Here is an 18,903-nt window from a genome sequence, read left to right as displayed (position 1 = left end):
ATTGAAAAAATCTATCAATCTGGCCCTGCTAGTTCATGACATTGTTTTCTTCAAAATGTGTCCTCACTGACTCCTGTTTCACAAAGTAAAAGCTTGTCAGAAGTTTACAAAGTAATTGAGTTTATAGCCTCTCATTAGATAATTTTTTATTATTATATTATTATTATTCCCCCTAAGGGATCACTAAGGCTATTAGGCCTTACTGTATTTATTTTATATCCTAAATAGCCTAGAGAGGAGGAGATTGAGGAGAGGCCTTATTGTGCTCTTCAACATCCTCACAAGGGGAAGTAGAAGGGCAGACATTGATCTCTGCACTCCTGAGACCAGTGAGAGGACTCAAGAAAACAGCACGAAGACGAGGCAGGGGAGGTTTAGGTTGGATATCAGCAAAAGGCTCTTCACATTGAGGATGTGGACACTGAAACAGGCTCCCCAGGGAAGTGGTCACAGCACCAAGCCTGACAGAGCTCCAGAGGAGTTTGGACAATGCTGTCAGACACATGGTGTGACTCTTGGGGTGTCCTGAGCAGGGCCACAAGCTGGACTCGATGAGATCCCTCCAACTCAGCATATTCTGTGATTCTGTGATCCTCGGGTGATCAAATAGACATAAATGAAGTTTATGTAAATCCATAAAACACTATTTAAATTAACTTACACTTGGTGTGCTAAATCTCACTTGGCACTTAACACTACCCTAAAGGAGTGGTTCCCTTGCAAATGTGCACCCTACATTTAAGTATTGGTCACAATGCAATTAAGGGACCCCAAAATATGCCAGCAGATCTGACCTCACCTCCTCCCAGCTGGCAGTTATACCCAAGAGTGGTCTCAGATGGATGCTCAGGTATCAATAAAGTGTAGAATAAGTACACTATGACACTACTCTCCTGTTGCCTCCCTGTTCCTCCTGCCATTTTTCAGTGTGGAGGGCTGCCTGTGCTGGTTATGGTATCAACTGTACAAACACACAACCATAACTAATAGGCATGTGCCTCACATTTATTCTGAATAAAAACAAACTATGCAGAACATAAGCCCTGCAGAAATAACTTTGGTCTATCTGCCAAGCTTTGTGTGATCTTTCTAAAAAACATTCCTTAGTCTGTGTTTTCTGAGAATGCCTTTTAGTGTCGTATTTGCCATAAAGTATAACCCAGAAGTTGAGACAAGGCAAATGCTGGAATGCTTGAAGGCGATACCGAAGTTCATACAGCATCAACAAAAGTGCTGACCCCAACACATTTTGTCTGTGTTTGCAGCTTCCCCAGGAAGAGTGAAGTCTCTGCTGCAAAAGTATTTTCTGGAAACATGTGTCCCTTGAGGGGAAATGAGAGCCAGGAGCTCGCGCTGGGTGCATGTGAGTGCTCCCATACGCTGCTCACAGCGCCGACAGCAGTGCTGGCAAGTCTGGCTGGTCACTGGCAGTGACTCACTGCTTTGTTTCTACTAAAACAATTCAAGAAACAGATTTTCAAGCCTGTCCCTGCAGCTGATCCCACCAGTTTTGCCTGTTACCCTGTGGAGTCAGAAGCTTCTGCTGCTTGCAGAGAAAGCTCATTGTTTACTGAAGAAATCTGCAGTTGTGCTTACCCAAGAAGTATATCAATGGACATCTCTGGGAATAGAGACAATTAATTCCTTATCAAATGTTAATGTGCAATTAGACAAGCTGGACAACCCTTACTTTGGGTTCAAATTCTATATACAGGCTGCTTGACTCTTAACAGTAAAAAAGTGTGGGAATGTCTTTCCCAGCCTCTGTTCCAAGCTACAGACTCAAATAGCATCAACAGCTGCTTCAGAACACACACACACACACAAAAGAGACATTTGCCACGAAACATAGTATCAGTGCAACTTTCTGACATGGTCTCCAGACTCTGTCTACTGTGAAGCAGGACAAAGACCCACTTCTAGAGCACACAGAGGGGGAAACTCCCAGAGCTGTTGCCCTCCATACCTCAGAAGCTAAGAGTAAACTAGGCCACAAGAATAGATGCTTGCCAAGTTTTATCTTGGAAAACAAAAAGAATATTTATAACCATTGGGAACTCGGAAAAAACCAAAAAGACAACTTTTCAATGCATGATACTGAAATAACCTGAAGTACTGAGCCAATATTTCTATAGCTGCAGTGCTCTGAGGAAGGAAAGAAAGCACAAGAGCTCACATAGCAGTCTTCAAAAGCCTGGTCTCGCAAGCTACCAAGAACCTGATACAAGCTGACCTAGTATGAAACAATCATTTAAGGCAAAAAATCTTCACATTCTGAATTTAGGAAAATGCAATGGCACAAGAATGCTGCAAAGAACTTTTCTATATGTATTTTACTTTTTCAATTTAAAAAATTATATATAATGGCGGGTCAATAAAACATATCATGCAAGTAGGTAACTAAATTTTCTGAAAGATTCTATAAGATTCATAGAGGCTCCTGGTCAAAAGGAATGACAAAAGTCAGAGGGTCTGCCAAAGCTTACCAAATTTTGTTAGTAAATTACACCCTTGGCAAGGAAATTTGTGTTTGTCCTTGACCTCCTATATAAACACACAGCAGTGGGTTTTGGATAAAGGGGCAGGGTAAAAAAGAAGAGGGAGAGAGACTTTAATTAAAGAGGGAGAGAGAGAAAGGAAAGAAGAAAAAGATGCCATCAGTCCTGGCTCTAGTATTGAATCAGCTGGGGTGTCCAGGGTCCTGGAAGTGGGCTGGTCCCAAGCACCTGGGCTTTGTGGAGCTACCTTTCTACAGGTAAGTTATCCCTGCCCTGGAGGTAGGTTTCTTGCCTTCTATACAAATGACTTACCACACACACTACATTCTTTTAGATCTTTATGGAAATAGTTCAGAAGGCTTTGGTAGTTTATGGTGGTTTTGATTTCCTCCTACAGTCCATACCCACTTCTTGGCCTCAGTTCTGTTCCTGCACTGTTCTGTGTTGTGCTTATCTCTATATTATTATTAAATATTATGCAATTGTACAATAAGCTGGTGAGATAGGAGAATAAAGCAGTAAATATAGAGTAGTTCATTACAGTTGGTGTTTAAGAAGCAATTAATTTAATTCATTGCCTAAGTTGAAAATTAAAAATATGTCATAACCGAGAAGAGAGTGATGTCAATTATTTAGAGTATTACCTGTATAAATCACTTAGATTTTAATCTCACTAGGGAATAATTTAATGAAGAATAAAAGTTTGGAACAGAACAACCCATCTCATGCTCATTTCTGATGCTCACTGAAGTTGTCACAGTACTGCTCCATTCTCCCTCACACCTTGTGGCTCTTTGGTTGTGGATGCCTGCAGACTGTTGCTGACAAAAAACTATTAGTATTAGCTAGAGATGATGGGCAGCAGAAGTAGTTGATAGAGGACTGACAGAGGTCCCTACAATTTTTATAATTCTCTCAGCTTTCTGGAAAAAAAAATTCATTGTTTGGCAATATACTGCTATAAAAAGTCAGAAGAGATAAAGTGATTAGAAAGCACAGCTATGACTCCTGGTTAAATTTTGAAAGTCCATACTGCATATCAATTCCTCTTTGACCTAGACTCCTTCAGTACTCTTTTCAACAGATTTACTCTGGTCTACCTATCTATCAAAGCATTCATGGCTTTTGGACAATCTACCACTCCCAAATTCTCATCCATGCCTTTGCAGGGCTGTTTCCTGTCACCTTCAGGTACTTCAGGGGACAAGAGTGACCACAGGAACATTAATGGAAACCCTGCAGCAGATTTCTTGGGAACACCATGCAGCCTCCTCAGTGACTTGTGCTTAAATGCACGGACCCCCTGGCCAGGTAAAGCCTGCAAACATCTCTCCCAAAAGACTTTACAGGCTGCCCTCTTCCACCAGGCTAGAGCAAAACATTCCTCTGAGGCCCTTTCATCTACCACCCTTCCCTGCCAAGGGGTACACTGCAGTACAAAACAGCTCATACACACAGTGTACAAAATCAGATGGTACAACCACTAAATTAGAAAAGATCTTAGAAGGATGATTCAGCTAGTGCAGATGCCCAGCAGGCAACAATCCCATTTTCCAGCAAGTTTCAAAGATAAAGTAGGTTTTTTTGTCTTTTCACAGAATTGTTTCAATATTTTTCAGGCTGTTGACTTCTGCTGAGACTTCTTACTGCTCTGGGCTTCAACTTTCTTCCTCTCACAGTGGACTAACCTGCAGGTCAATTGTAGGCACAGCAATGAAACTTCCTTCTAGATGCACAACTAACAGAAAACACAAAATCTAAGCAACCATGAAAAGAGGTATTTTTTTGTTTTTAACCACAGAAAAATATCTAGCTGACCCAGCACAGGAAAAGATTCTCATCACTGTGTTAGTAAGGGATGATTGATCATGCTGAAGCCTATTTTTGGCTTCAACATCCATCAGCTGTGAATTTATATTCACTTTATATTCGCTCCAAATTTATATAAAAACAAACACTGATTACAGCTCTCTGGTTTTTACCTACATGTGGTAGTCCAAACTACACATACCACTCATCTTATTTCCATATAAGACAACTTCACTGTGCAACATTCTCTCTTCTTTTTCAAACAAACTACAGTTACTGCCCTAATAACTCTCCAGTTTGACACTCAGTTTAAAATAACCACTAGAAGTGGCTATATTTAGAGAACAATCTGGTATTGGTATAAACCCTCTTATGTTCCCACTCAAGCACACAAGAATATCCTTGGCCAGGAAAGAAATCCCTCTGTGAAAGGTCTTGTAAGAATTCGAATGCAAAGCAATGACTATATAGGAAGTAGAAAAGATTCAGTCATTTGAATTCCTCCTGCTTGTTTGTGAACTTCAACTAAGCTGCTATAAAGCACAGCTTAGATTAGTACTGCCTAGCTATATGGACTCATACTTAAAATGTTAAAGATCACCTGACTTGAAGTGCTATAAACAACTTCTTAAAATGAAGGATTCTATAGCTACATGTAAGTTTTCAAGACTGTCTATGAGGATGTTAATACCTGACAGCAGGCACAGAGAAGCCCAGTATTAAGCTTCAGATGCAAACATTAAGCAAACCTGTATATTGACACAGACTAGAAAAGACATTTTATTCTATATAATGTCAGATATTATCACTGCTTGTGCATGAGACTATCATGTCTCTAAGACCTATCTCTAAGGGAAGGAAAGATCTAGTATGTCCACTTTTCTTAAAAAAAATATTGCTGCTCTATTTGTTACACTTTTAAGATCCAAGTACCAGGATATCTGCATTTGCAGTTTGCCTTTGGGTATCTCTGTGTACTCTAGCACTCAAGGCAGACTTTACTTTCCTTAAGAACTCAGGAATTTGCGTGTTCAGAAAGCAGTTTACACTACAGAAAACCATATCCAAATTTGTTCACAGCTAGGGGAGTAAACTAAGCTGTAGCTTAAACCAGAGGAGTATTAAAAGTTCCTCATTTTCTTGCAGTCTGTATTGAGGAAATTTTCTGATCTGAACAGTTAAGGATGACACCAAATTATCAGGCTCTATAATGGAAAATTGTTTACTATAGAGTGCAGGCAAAATACAACAACAATGGCATTACCCCAGTTCTGCTACGGATTCTCACTGTTGTTCTACTGTAATCATACAGGACAAAATAGATTATCACCTGACACTTGGGTACACAAATATGATTCGCCTGGGATAAAAATTATCCCAGGAAGACTGTGTCAACAGGCACCTGGTCTGCTGGTTCCAGCTCCTTCCTAGAGCCTGCAAGTAATTGTGATTGTTTGTGTTAGACATCTGTTTAGATGTCTAAGGCAGGGAATACACCTTGCTGTACTCCTAGCATCAGGCACTCAGGGGAAGGAGAGAAGAAGGGATTTGCTAGGAGCAGACAACAGCAAGAAATACTGATAATGAACCGCAGGTCAGCTTGAGGATACATGGCTTGGGAGAATTAAGGACTTTATTTCCCAAACAGATGCAAGGGAGAGAGCACAAGACACCTGCATCTGTTTCATCACTTGCCTGAACCTAGTCTGATGAGCTGAGAGCAGCTCAGCCAATACTGCACCATCAGCTGCCCTCGGAACAAGGACACATGTCCAACCTGGTATCCATCAAGGCCCCCAGGGCCTTTTCTGCCTAGCTGTTTCTAACTAGGCCACAATATAAAAAACATGGAATGCTCTCCCAAAAGACCCGCCAGTGCTCACAAGTCTTGCAGTATCCATCAACATTTTAAGTGAGAAGAGGCTGCCTAACAGGTACCTATAACTCTATAAGGCTGGTTAGATTCTTATAGCCAGCCACCAACCTCATCATCTAAGCCTGAACAGACTGACGTTAAAGTGGTGTTTGCTGCATCCCATAGTTCTCTAACCCAGAGAACGCACTCATTCCACCTGCTGACTCGAGCCTTTTTCAAGGGCCTTCTCAAGTCATGTTCATGGTAATTTGTGAAAAGCAAGAAACTATGTTCCAGGCTGGAATAAACACTGTTTAGCAAATGTCAAAGAGGCCTGTTAAGGGAGTCACATTTTCATTGCCAGATGGAGAAATTAATTAGTAAGTACATTGGATAATTAAGGTTCCCCATCTCTGTATCACCTGAGGATTTCTACTGCAAGTGGAAAGCGCTTTGTGGAACTGAATCTGGAAACTTAGAATTTTACTGAAAAGAAGTGTTTACAGAGTGAATCTAAATTTTGTTTAGTGTATTAGAACATGATCTTTAATGTTTTTATTAGAAAACAAGGAAAATCTGTTTATTCACAGATCAGTTATGATTGTCTGGCTTCCTCACCCTTCAGGTATAACATCTTGCCACAAATGCATTAGCATTTCCCTAGACTCCACTGTCATGCAGAAGCCTGCTCCAATCTTTTTGAACCATGAGGCATAGACAAGGCAACAGTCTCACAGTATTGATCAATTGTTGGTGATGTAATACCCAAAAAATAAGAGAATCTGAAAGATGGATAGTAACTTCCTTCAATAGCTTCGTATCTGACTGTGGTTTTGTACGCAACAGCTGTAACCTGCCCTTCCATTTCTGTAGCTCTTTATGCATCTTTAATATCAAATACAGTTTGTGGGCCAGGAAAATTGAAGAAACTTGGCACGTCACAACAGTGCCTCTTAAAACATTTTAGCAGTTTGCTAATTGAAAACTGTGAAGACTCTGGCTAATGACTTCGGCTAATGTTTCAAATGGAGATCTAATTACTGCGATTCATGGTTATTTTCATACTAGACTCACAATGTTTTCAGAACAGAGTGAAGTGCTAGTAACATGTAAGTCATACTTTATCAGAGAATATATCTATTTAAGACAGCATTCGAAGTACATCAACACAATTACTCATACTTGTAGAGTAGTCCCAAATACTGATCTTGAGCCACATTTGGCAAAGGAGAATGTGTTGGAGGAAAGGAACAGCCATACAGTGTAGAAGACACTCTGTTAATCAAAGACCACTAAGTACATTGTTACATAAAATTGTAGGAATCTTTGGCTTGATTAAGATGTGAAGAAGGACTAGAATAATCACATGTTATTCTCTGGCTGTCCAGAGACACAATGAAGGAAGGGGCAAAAGAGGCTTACTCTTTGTAATGGGAGCAATAAAATTCTCAAATTATATAAAGCATTATATAAAATTACACAGATGACTGTGGCCTTTTATCTGGCCTTCTGTAGCATAACTGCTAAAAAGTATTATTAAGACAGCAAAACCTCAAACATTGAAGGAAAACTTCTCTTATTTTTAAAGTATATTTTCTTGAGATACAACAGTAGAAGACTTGGCCCTGTTTGGTGAGTTTAATTGGCCAAGTAATTATAGCTTTGCTTGCGCTGTTCTTGCACAGAGTGGCTGGGGACGAAACATCTCAGAAGGTAATGTAACAGAAGAACTCAAAAAAACCCAAACAAAACCAACTAGTAGTGGGTTTGGACTTGCTTTTTCTACAGGCTTCCACATAATTTTACTCAATAGCATCCTATATAATAGGAATATTAGGGCATTTTCAGGCTGATTCTATTAAAGTTTTGAACAATCTGTACCATGTGCAAGATAAACAAGTCTTCTTTACTAGTAGAAATGCTTCTGGAATGTCAGTGATCATTCTTTCAGCTTACTTTTCCTCACTACCGATCTTGACTCACATTGGATTTTGACCAAAATTTATAGTGAATATATTTCTTCCTTTCCCTCCAAAAAATGAACTGGCAAATTATTTCCTTTCCTCTTTATTCTTCAAGATGATTACACATGTAGTGTAATAGGTGTAACAACCACAAGTGCCTGACAGCACTTGTACTGATAATAAAAAAAGCCATGTTGCATCTTGAAATTCCTGAAAAAAACTTAACTTCAGTTCATTTGCATGTTTCATTCTTTTTCAGAAAACTGAAAATATTCCTAGTAGTTTTCAGCAAGTGATCTGCATGTGCATACTTGAATTTTAGCAAACTTCAACAACATCTGCAAGGCCAGGGGTTACATGCAGGCGATTTTTTTGACTGAGATGATTTCACCTCCATCTCAACTCCCAAATAATCTTCTGCCCTCATTTTCTTTTTTTCTTTTTTTTTTTTTTTACATTTAAGTGACAAATTATCTATTTTCACGTTTTTTCATGTAAAACAAAGTCCAGCCTATAGCCAGAAGTGCAAAGAATATTCAGTAAACTTGAATTTTCTAAGAGTCATCCACCCTCTCTTGTGGCCAAATTCCATGGCTCAGTGCAAAATGCACTGTAGCAGTTGCTGACTCTGTAAGCACTGAATCAGTGAATCAGTAACAGTTGTAGGTGAAAATACACTTATGGGAATGTTACTATTCTGTGGAGAAGAGGAATGCTTTGAAACTCATCTCTCATGCAGTGACTCACTGACAACAATTTGGACTTTATTTCTTCCCCTGCTGCAAATGGAAAGGGCAGACATCACAACTGTCATCATGTATAGGCAACTGCTGCTGAAGCTTCTGATGGACATGAATGCTTTCAGATTTTTGTTTGGTTTTTTTTTTTTTTTTTTTTTTTTTTTTTTTTTTGCAAGGACCTGCCTCTGAAGATGGGGAAAAAATCTCATAACTGTAATGTGGGGATGATTCAATAAAAATGCTATTACCCAGAAGCTTAGGATGGAAGTTATACCTGGGGCAAGCAAAACATAAGATTTCATAATGGGATCGGCAAGACAAGGGATAGGCTGGAGCAAGATGGAATGCTCCTCACCCATAGTATTACTATCAAGATGCCAGTGACAGCCTGAATAGGAAAACAGCACAAGAGTGGTAGCTGAATAGTCCGAGTTGAGTGAACAGGAGAAATGGCACCAGAAGTAAAGGAAAAAAAGAAGAACATGAGATTATAAGTGTAAAAGAAATGTGTGAGTCACCCTTTCCTTCCCCCCTCCTCAGGAAGGACAGCTGTCACTCTAAATTCAATTATTTTGGCCAGGAAAACCAACAATTTCATTATCAAGGTCAAAGTAAAACAGAACGTGCCAAATCAAGAGCTTCTACCCTCCATCAAACAGCACTTGGTGCAGAGATGCTGTGGCTACAGATTTGGAAATCTCAAACCAATAAGCTCCTGTGCCAGGATGAATTTATCAGGTGAGAACTTGCCAGCAAACAAGCACTGGAGTATGCCAGGCTGGTTCTGCTGCAGCTAGGTACAAGCTGGTGCAAGTCTCCTTGACTCCCAAGTACACAGTGATCTCACAACAAACATGTGAGACCACTTGTCTCATCTCGAGAATTGTACAAAGTCAGCAATGGTACAACTTTTTTACATTTATAAATTATGTACTTCTCAATGTACAGGTAACTACCCTAGATAGATGGAAAGAAAATTTAAAACTTCAGATGGGCTAATTTATTTGCCAGTAGGTTTGTAACAGAGTATGACAGAGCACACAATGGACATGAACTGTGTTTGCTGTGCCACAAAATCTAGGACTGCCAATTATCACCTGCTACATTACTCTGCATATGATGTGACATTCAAGATCAGAGAGCTCAGATCAAAAGAGGTCAGTTTTAAGTCATATGGCACAGCTGTAGATACAAACTATTTAAATGGTATGCAGGCAATGTTTAGATTTGAGATTCCTTATGGTGCTGCTCTCACGCCTGACTTATCTGATGGCAATAGCAGTCCTGTCTCTGGAAATTATTTTCCATACATTTTTAAGTGTAGCTATGTGATAAATACATTCCAAAAGACAAACTTCAGTTTCATGAAACTGTTTTTAGTGACGTTGCTTGTTCACCAGCTTCCATAAATTGTTACCTGATGGATGCCTATTTGGAGTACATGACAGGAACAGAGTCTGGGAATAATGTGGCAAAATAGGCAGATGCTTTAAGAATAACAAAATAAGGCCATATTTGTATGTAATGTCATCTATTACATCACTCTTCTGAGTGAAATCCATCTCTTTTCCTTCAAAACACTGCAGAAAGAGAAAAAATTATTAAAATCCCTGAAATGTGTGCTATTAAAATGTATCCTTGGTGATAAATGAAGAAATACACACTTCCAGAATTTTTGAAGGAGAGCAACACTCACAAAAATATGCATTTGAAGCTGTCAATTAGTCTATGAGAGCCAGGTGCATACAGCTGTATCAACTACCAGTTACACCTTTAGTGTTTCAATTCCACAAAACTCATTAGGCAATGCATGGGCACATTAAACCATGATCACTTGCCTTTTGGAGCACATTGCTAATATAAACAACCTTTCTTCCCTATAGATTGCTGTCGTAATAGACAAGTTTCCTATCTAGTGCTTAAATCCAGGCAAGCAGATGCAGATAGTAAACTCCATTAGAGCAGATTTAAGCTGACAGCTAAAATGCACATTATTTTTAGCACTATTAAACTAGTCTCTGTTAAAGTGAAGGGCAATGGAAAACAAAACATACCCACAGTTCACACAAAGTGCTGTACAGATATTCTAAGCAAAAATGTAGACATTGCCCAGAGTCACAGAAAACACATGCTATAATTATTGTGTCTAATGAAATCTATCTGTAATAACGTTGTGAGCAGGATGTTCTTACCATCAGGTTATGGCCAACTCTGTGCTGGACATGGCTAAATGGAATGCAAGAAAATGCCCAAACCTAGCACTTTAGAATGGCCACAACTGACCCTGTGTGTCCTACTGCTGTTTAAGTGGGTCTGCATGGGTTTATTTATTACTCTACTATGGATTACTGCCTATTACACACAACATCTTCCTTTGTTTCAAAGACCATTCTGCATTTGCAAAGCATGTCTGTCCTCTAAAATAATTGTGCAATTTGGTTAAAAAAATCTCAAGGTTATTTGATTCATACAAACAATACCCTACACAGTTGGACAGAATATATTAGAATTAACTGGTATTTCCATTGCCAAGACATATGCTGCTGACAAAGAAGTGAAATCTTGTGGAAATCCACCACTATGCACCTGCAAAGCTTTGTGCCCCAAAATAATTGGACATGAACTCATGCTCTGTACACCTGTAGGTGATGGTAAAACCAACATGGTATTCAAACTTCTCATACTACTATAACTACTATAGTAGTAATGTAATACAGTAGTAATGAATATAGATGTGATTTCTAAATTTCCTACCAATTGGTGGAATCCAAGAGTTAATCTTTGTTTTATATTCTGAACTCAAAGATAAGTTATCTGTTCAGAGGCATTATGAATGCAAGAACATTCCTGGGGGCATGCCTACACCACTGAAATGAACATGAACCATTGTCTTCTCTGTTAATGTATAGGAGACAAAAACATAAAGTTTTCAGATCTTATCACAGGTAACATACAAATTCATCTGCTGCTCATTTCAGAACCAGGATTGCATTATGATGATCTCTTCCTGAGCAACAACATTACTGTGTTTCTTGTATAGTTGATATCATACAAACACATGAAGTACAACATGCAGCATGGAATTTCCCATGCCACACTGAAACCAGAATAGCTCGTTAGGGAACATGCTGCCTCAAGCCTGATACTGTACTTACCCAGCCTGGCCATGACCTCAGCTGGGTGTGCTTCCCAGCCATAACACAGCTCACTAGAAATTTACATCCACAGCTTTTTCTGTATGTTACATTTTTCCTTGCATGGCATTTGTCTGTTAAAGTCATTATAGTTCTATAAGGCAAACACTGAGCTAGCCAGTGACTGAAAAAGCTGACAGTTAAAAAAAAGCACCTTGATATGTTTGAAGGTCCTACTCCTGAATTCAGAGTCATGTGAGAGCGCTTGAGGCTTATGGGGGGTTTCACTGAAAGAGAGGTTTTATGGGAGCACAGGTCAACTGGACACACGCCTGAATTATTTCTTGTGTAGCTGCTCCTACAAACAGCCACTTCTTCACTGGGGCCTGATTTGCCAGTCTTGAGTAAAGTATTTAGGAGTGAAACAGCTACCCTTTGTAGCATTGAATATTTTCTTTTGATTTGCACTTGATTAAAATGGGCCTTAAAATGCCAGTTACAGGTATCAAAACTTTAGCTAAAAAAATTTAAAATACTTTCAATTATGAAAATACTAAAATTACACCAAAAAAATCTTGCATTTTGGAACTACCAGAACACTAAAGAGAAGCAAGAAGCCATTTAAAACAGCAGCTGTTTAGAAACACATTCATTTAAGTGGGACTGTGTAGCTGTAAACAAAAGCAAAACTTATTCTCACACTTCCTTTCTGTGTGCCTGGCCCATCAGAAGATACTGGCTTCCTTGGCAACTGGGCAAAATACTTTCAAGTTGGAGTGGAAATTTCTGGGCACAGTTTTAGTTATATTTGCATCACCTTGACACTTTGGCACAAGACTACACTATTGAGAGATTTATAAGATGCAAGAACTTGCACTGCAAGTCAGATTAATCCCTGTGAAAGACCTGCTGAATGCAATTCTACACCACAAATAACATTTTAAAATAATAAAGCAACTCTGAAGCAATGCAAGGAGAAGTGGAACAATTTAAAGCTAAGCTGTCTCTCCCATCCTTAACTTCCTCTGCTGTCCCAGTAAATTACCACGTGTACATACACTGACCAACAAATACCAGGACACAGTGCTGCCAAAAGGGGCATGGTTTTGTAAGACAAAAGAATGAAAGAGCATCTAAGGAAGACTAGTTTTGCACACCTGCTGTGCACATTTAAATGAATGATTTTCAGCTAGATTTAGTTGTGATTCTATGAATGTATTTCTGAGAAGACTAATATAATACCTTGTGTGCCAAATGTTTGCACAGAATGTCTTGCTATGATCAAATTACAGACTGCAGAAAAACTGTTTATAATGGAAATGCTGACAGAACTATTCCTGTTACGAGAGCTGGTATACCACATATCCTCCCAGAGTGTAACAGCTCAGTTATGTGTCTCTGAAAATGAGATGTGCAATAACAGAAACTGTGCAGCCACTGGCATGTTTGTTTGTACAGAAAGATCAAACTACAGTAACAAAAATTATGTTCTGGGCACCAAACTAAGCAGATTGCTCCTGATCCAAGCCTCCTTATACCTGGAAGCACTGTAGTGTGGATCTGCACAACGTGATACACACCCATTTCTGCAGGTGTTGTTTCCAGCAACTCACAGCCCCTTGGAGCTGAATCAATACCACTACCATCTGGCTCCCTGTAAATCACAAGGAGGAAGTAAATGCTGCTTTGCACTTAGACAGATGCACTAAGAGGGCATGGCGTTAGGAAGCATAGCTGGGACAGCAAAGATGGCTACTAAATTTCCACTAGTACCTTCAAAAATACAGGAAAATCTACCTATATTTAAATAAATAAATAAAATAACATATATGTATCAAATAAATAAGAGAAAAGAGGGGCTTTTGAACACTCTCAAAGGCTAGTGACTAATCTAAAAAGTAACAAGGAAGGTGACTTATTTTGCATAAGTGAGAACTAGGTAAAAATCAGGGGGCAAAAAGCAGTTTTTCTCAACTGAGAGACAAGTGGAATACAAAACTGGACCAGCTAGTTTTGACTGGAGCATTGATTAATGGGCTCTGAAGGGGTGTCTACCTCTCTGTATCTGTGCTTACCTCTTCATTATTCTTGGCACTTGTTTTTGGACTTAAAAAATTCAAAAACACAGAGTCCCTTTTGCTGTGTGAGCATAGCTTTCACTTCATGAATGACAACTTGGTGAACACCCAATCAAAATTAAATTATTACCCAGTTACAATCATGCTGTGCATGTTTTTGTTTAGTCTTTTGTTCATGTAGGTTCTGTCAAATACTGAAGTCCACACTGAAAACTTACCAAGAATTAGTTACAGTTGCATGGAAACTCTGTGCAGCGACTCGAATTTGTTCTGTTTTCAGTAGCATTAAGTCTTGTAAAGCCTAATACAACTTACTGAAAGACTTGACTTTTTCTGTTGAACTGGAGGTACTATAAAATGGAGAAAAGTCTTAATTGAACATGTTGTAAAGATAGTCTTGCCAAAGATATTCTCTTGCCCTGGGAATGCATCCACTCCTGGGGTAGAACCCAAAATATATTTCGGGGAAAAAAATAATGCAGCTTAATAGGAACGTGACAGATGTGGCGGGTTTTTTGGAAAGAGGATTTGATAAAAGACACCTTTCCCCAACAAAAAGTGCGAGACGGAGGAAGAAAGGAGACTTCTGAGGCATCCTGCAGAAATCTGCGGAGATACCTGTGCCGGGGGAGTGCAGATGCCTCCCCGCAGGGACTGCCCATCACCAGCTGACAGGGCATTGTCGACGGCGGCCGTTCCCCGGGGAAGACCGAGCGGCCCGGCACGGCCGGCAGCAGCGGCACCCCGAGACGCCGCCGCCCCGCCGCGGAGTCCGGCAGCGCCGGGCGGGCGGGTGAGCGCGGGGGAAGCTGCGCCCGGGAGCGGCAGCGCTCTCACCTTCCCCATGCAGCGTCCAGGGCAGATGCGCGTAGTCCCACTGGTAGCCGCAGGCGCTGTCCTCGAAGGTGCACGACCCGGGCGAGAGCAAGGCCGCCCCGGCGAGCCGTAGAGCTGCAAGGACAAAACGAGCCCCGATCACGGAATGCCCGGCCCCGAGGACCGCGGGCTGGGGGCCGCCGCCGCCGCCCCCGGAGCAGCGCCCAGGCGCGTCCCGGGCGGGCGGGAGCCGTCCCTGCCGCCGCTTACCGTGCGCGGCGAGCAGGCAGAGCCGCAGCATCTTCCCCGCCGGGCCGGGCTGGCGGCGGCCGATAAAGCGCGGCCGCCCCGGGGCGCGGTGTGCGGCTGAGCGCGGCCGCTCGGGACCCCGGCGGGGCGCGGGCAGGGCAGCGCGGCCGGGCAGGCGGGCCGGGGAGGGGGAGGGCCCGCGGACACCGCGGTGGGCGGCCCGTCCCACTCTTGTGGCGGAGCGGGGTCGGCCCCGGACGGTGGCCCGAGGCCGGAGTGGCTGAGGCTGGAGTGGCCTCCAGAGAGGCGGCTGCCGCCTCCGCTCCGGCAACCTGCGTAAGACTATCACCCTCCGCGCAACGAAAATGTGTTTTCTTACATTTGGGTATTTTTTCCCGTGTTTCAGCTTGTACACAGGGCGTTGCTCCCGTCATTGGATACCATCACTGGGTACCACTCGAAGAGCTCTGCTCTGCCTGATGTCTGGTGTTTGTACACAATAGTAAGATGGCCACTCAAACACGTCTGCAGAGGACAAAGGGGCTCCTACCCCACCAAAGCTCCTGTGTACCTACAGCCTGCCCTTCCGTCCTACCCTTCCACTAAAGCTGCCCTTCGACTAAACCATGGCAGGGTACCCTGGCACTTGTAGCTAAGAATGGTCTGGCAGCTGCTGAGATGCTCCAAGTGCTGTAGTTTATAGGCTTACGGAATAGCTCAGGACTGGACCACGAGAGATACCCAGTCCAAATCCTGCCCAAAGCAGAGCTAGCTTTGAGTTTAGACCCGGTTGCTCAGTTGGGGTTTGGTAACCTCCAAGGATGGAGAGGTTATCAAACACCTCCAAGCACAGCCTACTTGGACCCTGGCTCCGGTCCTGGGCTGTTTCTGTGGGGAAAGTGTTTCTTCCCTGTGAATTTACACTGTTTCAGCTGCGCTATTCCCTCTCACTCTCCAACCCTACACCACTCTGATGCATCCTGACACTGCATTTCCTCTGTCCCTCTCCTGTCCATACTAGGACTGCTGTTGGGTGTTGACAAAGTCATCTCTCTTCCCAGCTGAAGCAGACCTGGTTCTGGAGCCTCTTCTTTCAGGACAGGGTGTCCATGCCCATTCTCTCGGTGGCCTTCTCTCACCTGGCATCAAAAAGAGATTAAGATCACTTAATTTGTCACATTGCAAATACTGAAATTCTGAATTATTTGTCCAATCAGGGCTGAAGACATAGCATACTTTTCAGATCTGACTGGTGGCACACAGTAGTATTTAAAATACAGACTTTCATTTTACTACCATGCTTTAATATCAAAGCATTCAGTAACTGGGACCACCAGAGACCCCTTTTATTACTCTGCAGGATCACAAAAGGACTTCAGGCAGGAGGTGGAGGCATGCAAAATATTTCTAGGGAAACAGTGTTTATGTATTAGATAAGAAAAACATTTTAATGAATATGTATGATTATGATGGATAAAACCCCTGTTGTAAAGTCTCAACTCACACACAGAATGAGGAGAGTTTGATCCTCTGTGTGTCCTGTGCAGATAAAGAACGCCTGCTTTCTAATGCTTCAAATTGTGTTAGAAAGTTTATTCTAGCCAATTTCAGTGTCTCAGTGAATTAGTGAACTAATTTCAGCTAAGTCAGTTGATTAGCTAAATTTTTCCAGAAGCTTAGACACATGCCCATTTTTACACAGAACTGAGTATAGTGCATTATCCAGAATACAGCATTTCTGAACAGCTGATGTCACAAATAGCCAACTGATCCTGATGACTCACCAATATGAGCACTCACTAAGAACAGCTGAAGTGGCTAATGCCTACAGTTTTCTCCTTGCTGATATCCAAAATTTCACCTCTTAGCAGAGATGGCTTAGCTGTATCTGTCAGCCACCAAAGTGGCACACATGGCACCACAGCGCCATGTGTAAACTGGTTTTAAACTGGTACCTCCAACTTGCTGCAACCCCTCAGGAGCCAAGGAAGTAACAGATGTGTGTGAATGAGATGACATTAAAATCCTTTAAACTGATGTAAAACCTCAGAGTGGCCCACTACACTCTTTTCCAAAAACTGTATTGAAGATATTTTCCTTAATAATAAATTTGTGAAAGCATTTTGCCCCTTATTGACTCATGTTTCCTGAAATCTCACCCCATCCTTCCCTGCTGCTGATTTAATTAGCTTGTCCACTTAATACCAGGGAATAACATACTCAAGGTCATGCTAACCAGGCAATCTCACAATGGAAAATAATTGTGAGAAGTGTCATTATTTGTTACACAGCAGTATTTTAGAGGCACATGAGGCTTTTGCAGGTGCCAGAGTTTAATTCCATAAGCATTTGCCCAGTTCCTGACCAGGCAGGAAATGGGTAAGCCACATTTGTCCTTACTGCCTTTTGAGACAGGGAATGCAGAGATCTAGGATAAGGCAGAAGGCCAGTTACAATTTACACCTCCTGTCAATTCCTAGTACTTAAGTGAGCTTGCTTTAAGTTCAAACTTAATCCACAGGTTGTGATTTGACTTTTATTAATTTGACTCCTTTAATTTTTGCAGGTAACTGCAACACCAGAGAAGCAGATGAGCAGTAATTAAGGTTTGAGCTTTTCTGGATTCTCTGCACGGCTACAGATACTGTCCTCTCCAGTGTTTGCTTTGAAATCCTGGAAAATACACCTCATTAAAAGACCTCTTTGCCTGCCTAGGCTCATCCAAACTTTCCACTTGTTCTCAGACATTGGATACTGGTGCTGTTCTCAATTGGAAAAGGACACCAGGACTGGAAAAGGAAATGAGATCTTTCAGTATTCAAACTTCAGTCTTCTCATATACATGTGTTAATATTACTATTTCATGCTTTACATGCTTTAATGGGACTATAATCATGCATGACACTTTACATGTCTACTTAGGCAGAAGTCCTGGCATCTTTTTCTTTTTATATTTATCTTCAATAAGAAAAATACAAATTATTTGAGCCAAGATAATGTAATCTAATTTTGCTTTGTTATATCCGTATTTCTTATGTCCTTTGCCGATTGCATCCTGTGCTTCACAATTCCAGTCGATTCTGATCTTGCCTATGAGCCAGTTTCTGTAACAGTTGTCTTCTCCATTCTCTGGAATTATGTCATGCTGTGGGGAATACTTCCACTGGTAAGATAGAAGTGCTAGCAGCCAGTGGCTATGCTGGAGATTCCTGCTCCTGTATGTTTTACCATTTGAGGGTGGGATAGGAGAAGAAATGTACTCATGGGATGAGCACGAAAAGCTCCTGGCAGGATTATTTAATTTTTCTGATTGCTATCACATCATACTGTTAGTAGCAAACTGCAACTGCCAGCTGAAGCACTGAGGAAAGCTCTTCTATTGTTGTCTATGGCACGAGCCACATGTGTGTATCAGCAAAGCAGGTACATCTTTGTGCTGTTGGGGATGGCTCAGAGAGGAAATTGGTTCACATTCTGTTGAACTGATTCTGGATAACACTTTGGAATGCCCTGCTATGCACAGCCATACACAATTTACTCCTAACAAAGTGCATATGTTTGTCATGTTGTATACAATGTACTGTGTCTTGAGTCTGTGTATTTACTCTTCTGTGCACTGAAGTTGTATCTACTAATTGATGTTCTGAATACTGCACATGAAGACCCATGGAGATCTCTACTACTTCTAGCTTGCTGAGGGCTGGTGACTGATCTTGAGGAGCACCTGACTTTGTTAATGGAAATTGCAATCAGTCCAGTG

General features: G+C 41.4%; 1 protein-coding gene across 1 annotated transcript in view; it reads right to left on the bottom strand.

Annotated features, from left to right (window-relative positions):
* Window positions 1-15,195, bottom strand: part of MAMDC2 (MAM domain containing 2) — a 54,677-nt gene extending 39,482 nt beyond the window's left edge. The window contains exon 1 of the mRNA XM_066339553.1: window positions 14,916-15,195. Coding sequence (XP_066195650.1) covers window positions 14,916-15,195 — 280 coding nt within the window. The remainder of the gene's footprint in view (window positions 1-14,915) is intronic.
* Between the last annotated feature and the right edge of the window lie 3,708 nt (window positions 15,196-18,903).

Source organism: Sylvia atricapilla, chromosome Z (assembly GCF_009819655.1).
Source record: "Sylvia atricapilla isolate bSylAtr1 chromosome Z, bSylAtr1.pri, whole genome shotgun sequence".
Taxonomy (NCBI): Eukaryota; Metazoa; Chordata; class Aves; order Passeriformes; family Sylviidae; genus Sylvia; species Sylvia atricapilla.
This window is presented reverse-complemented; position numbering and strand designations above follow the sequence as displayed.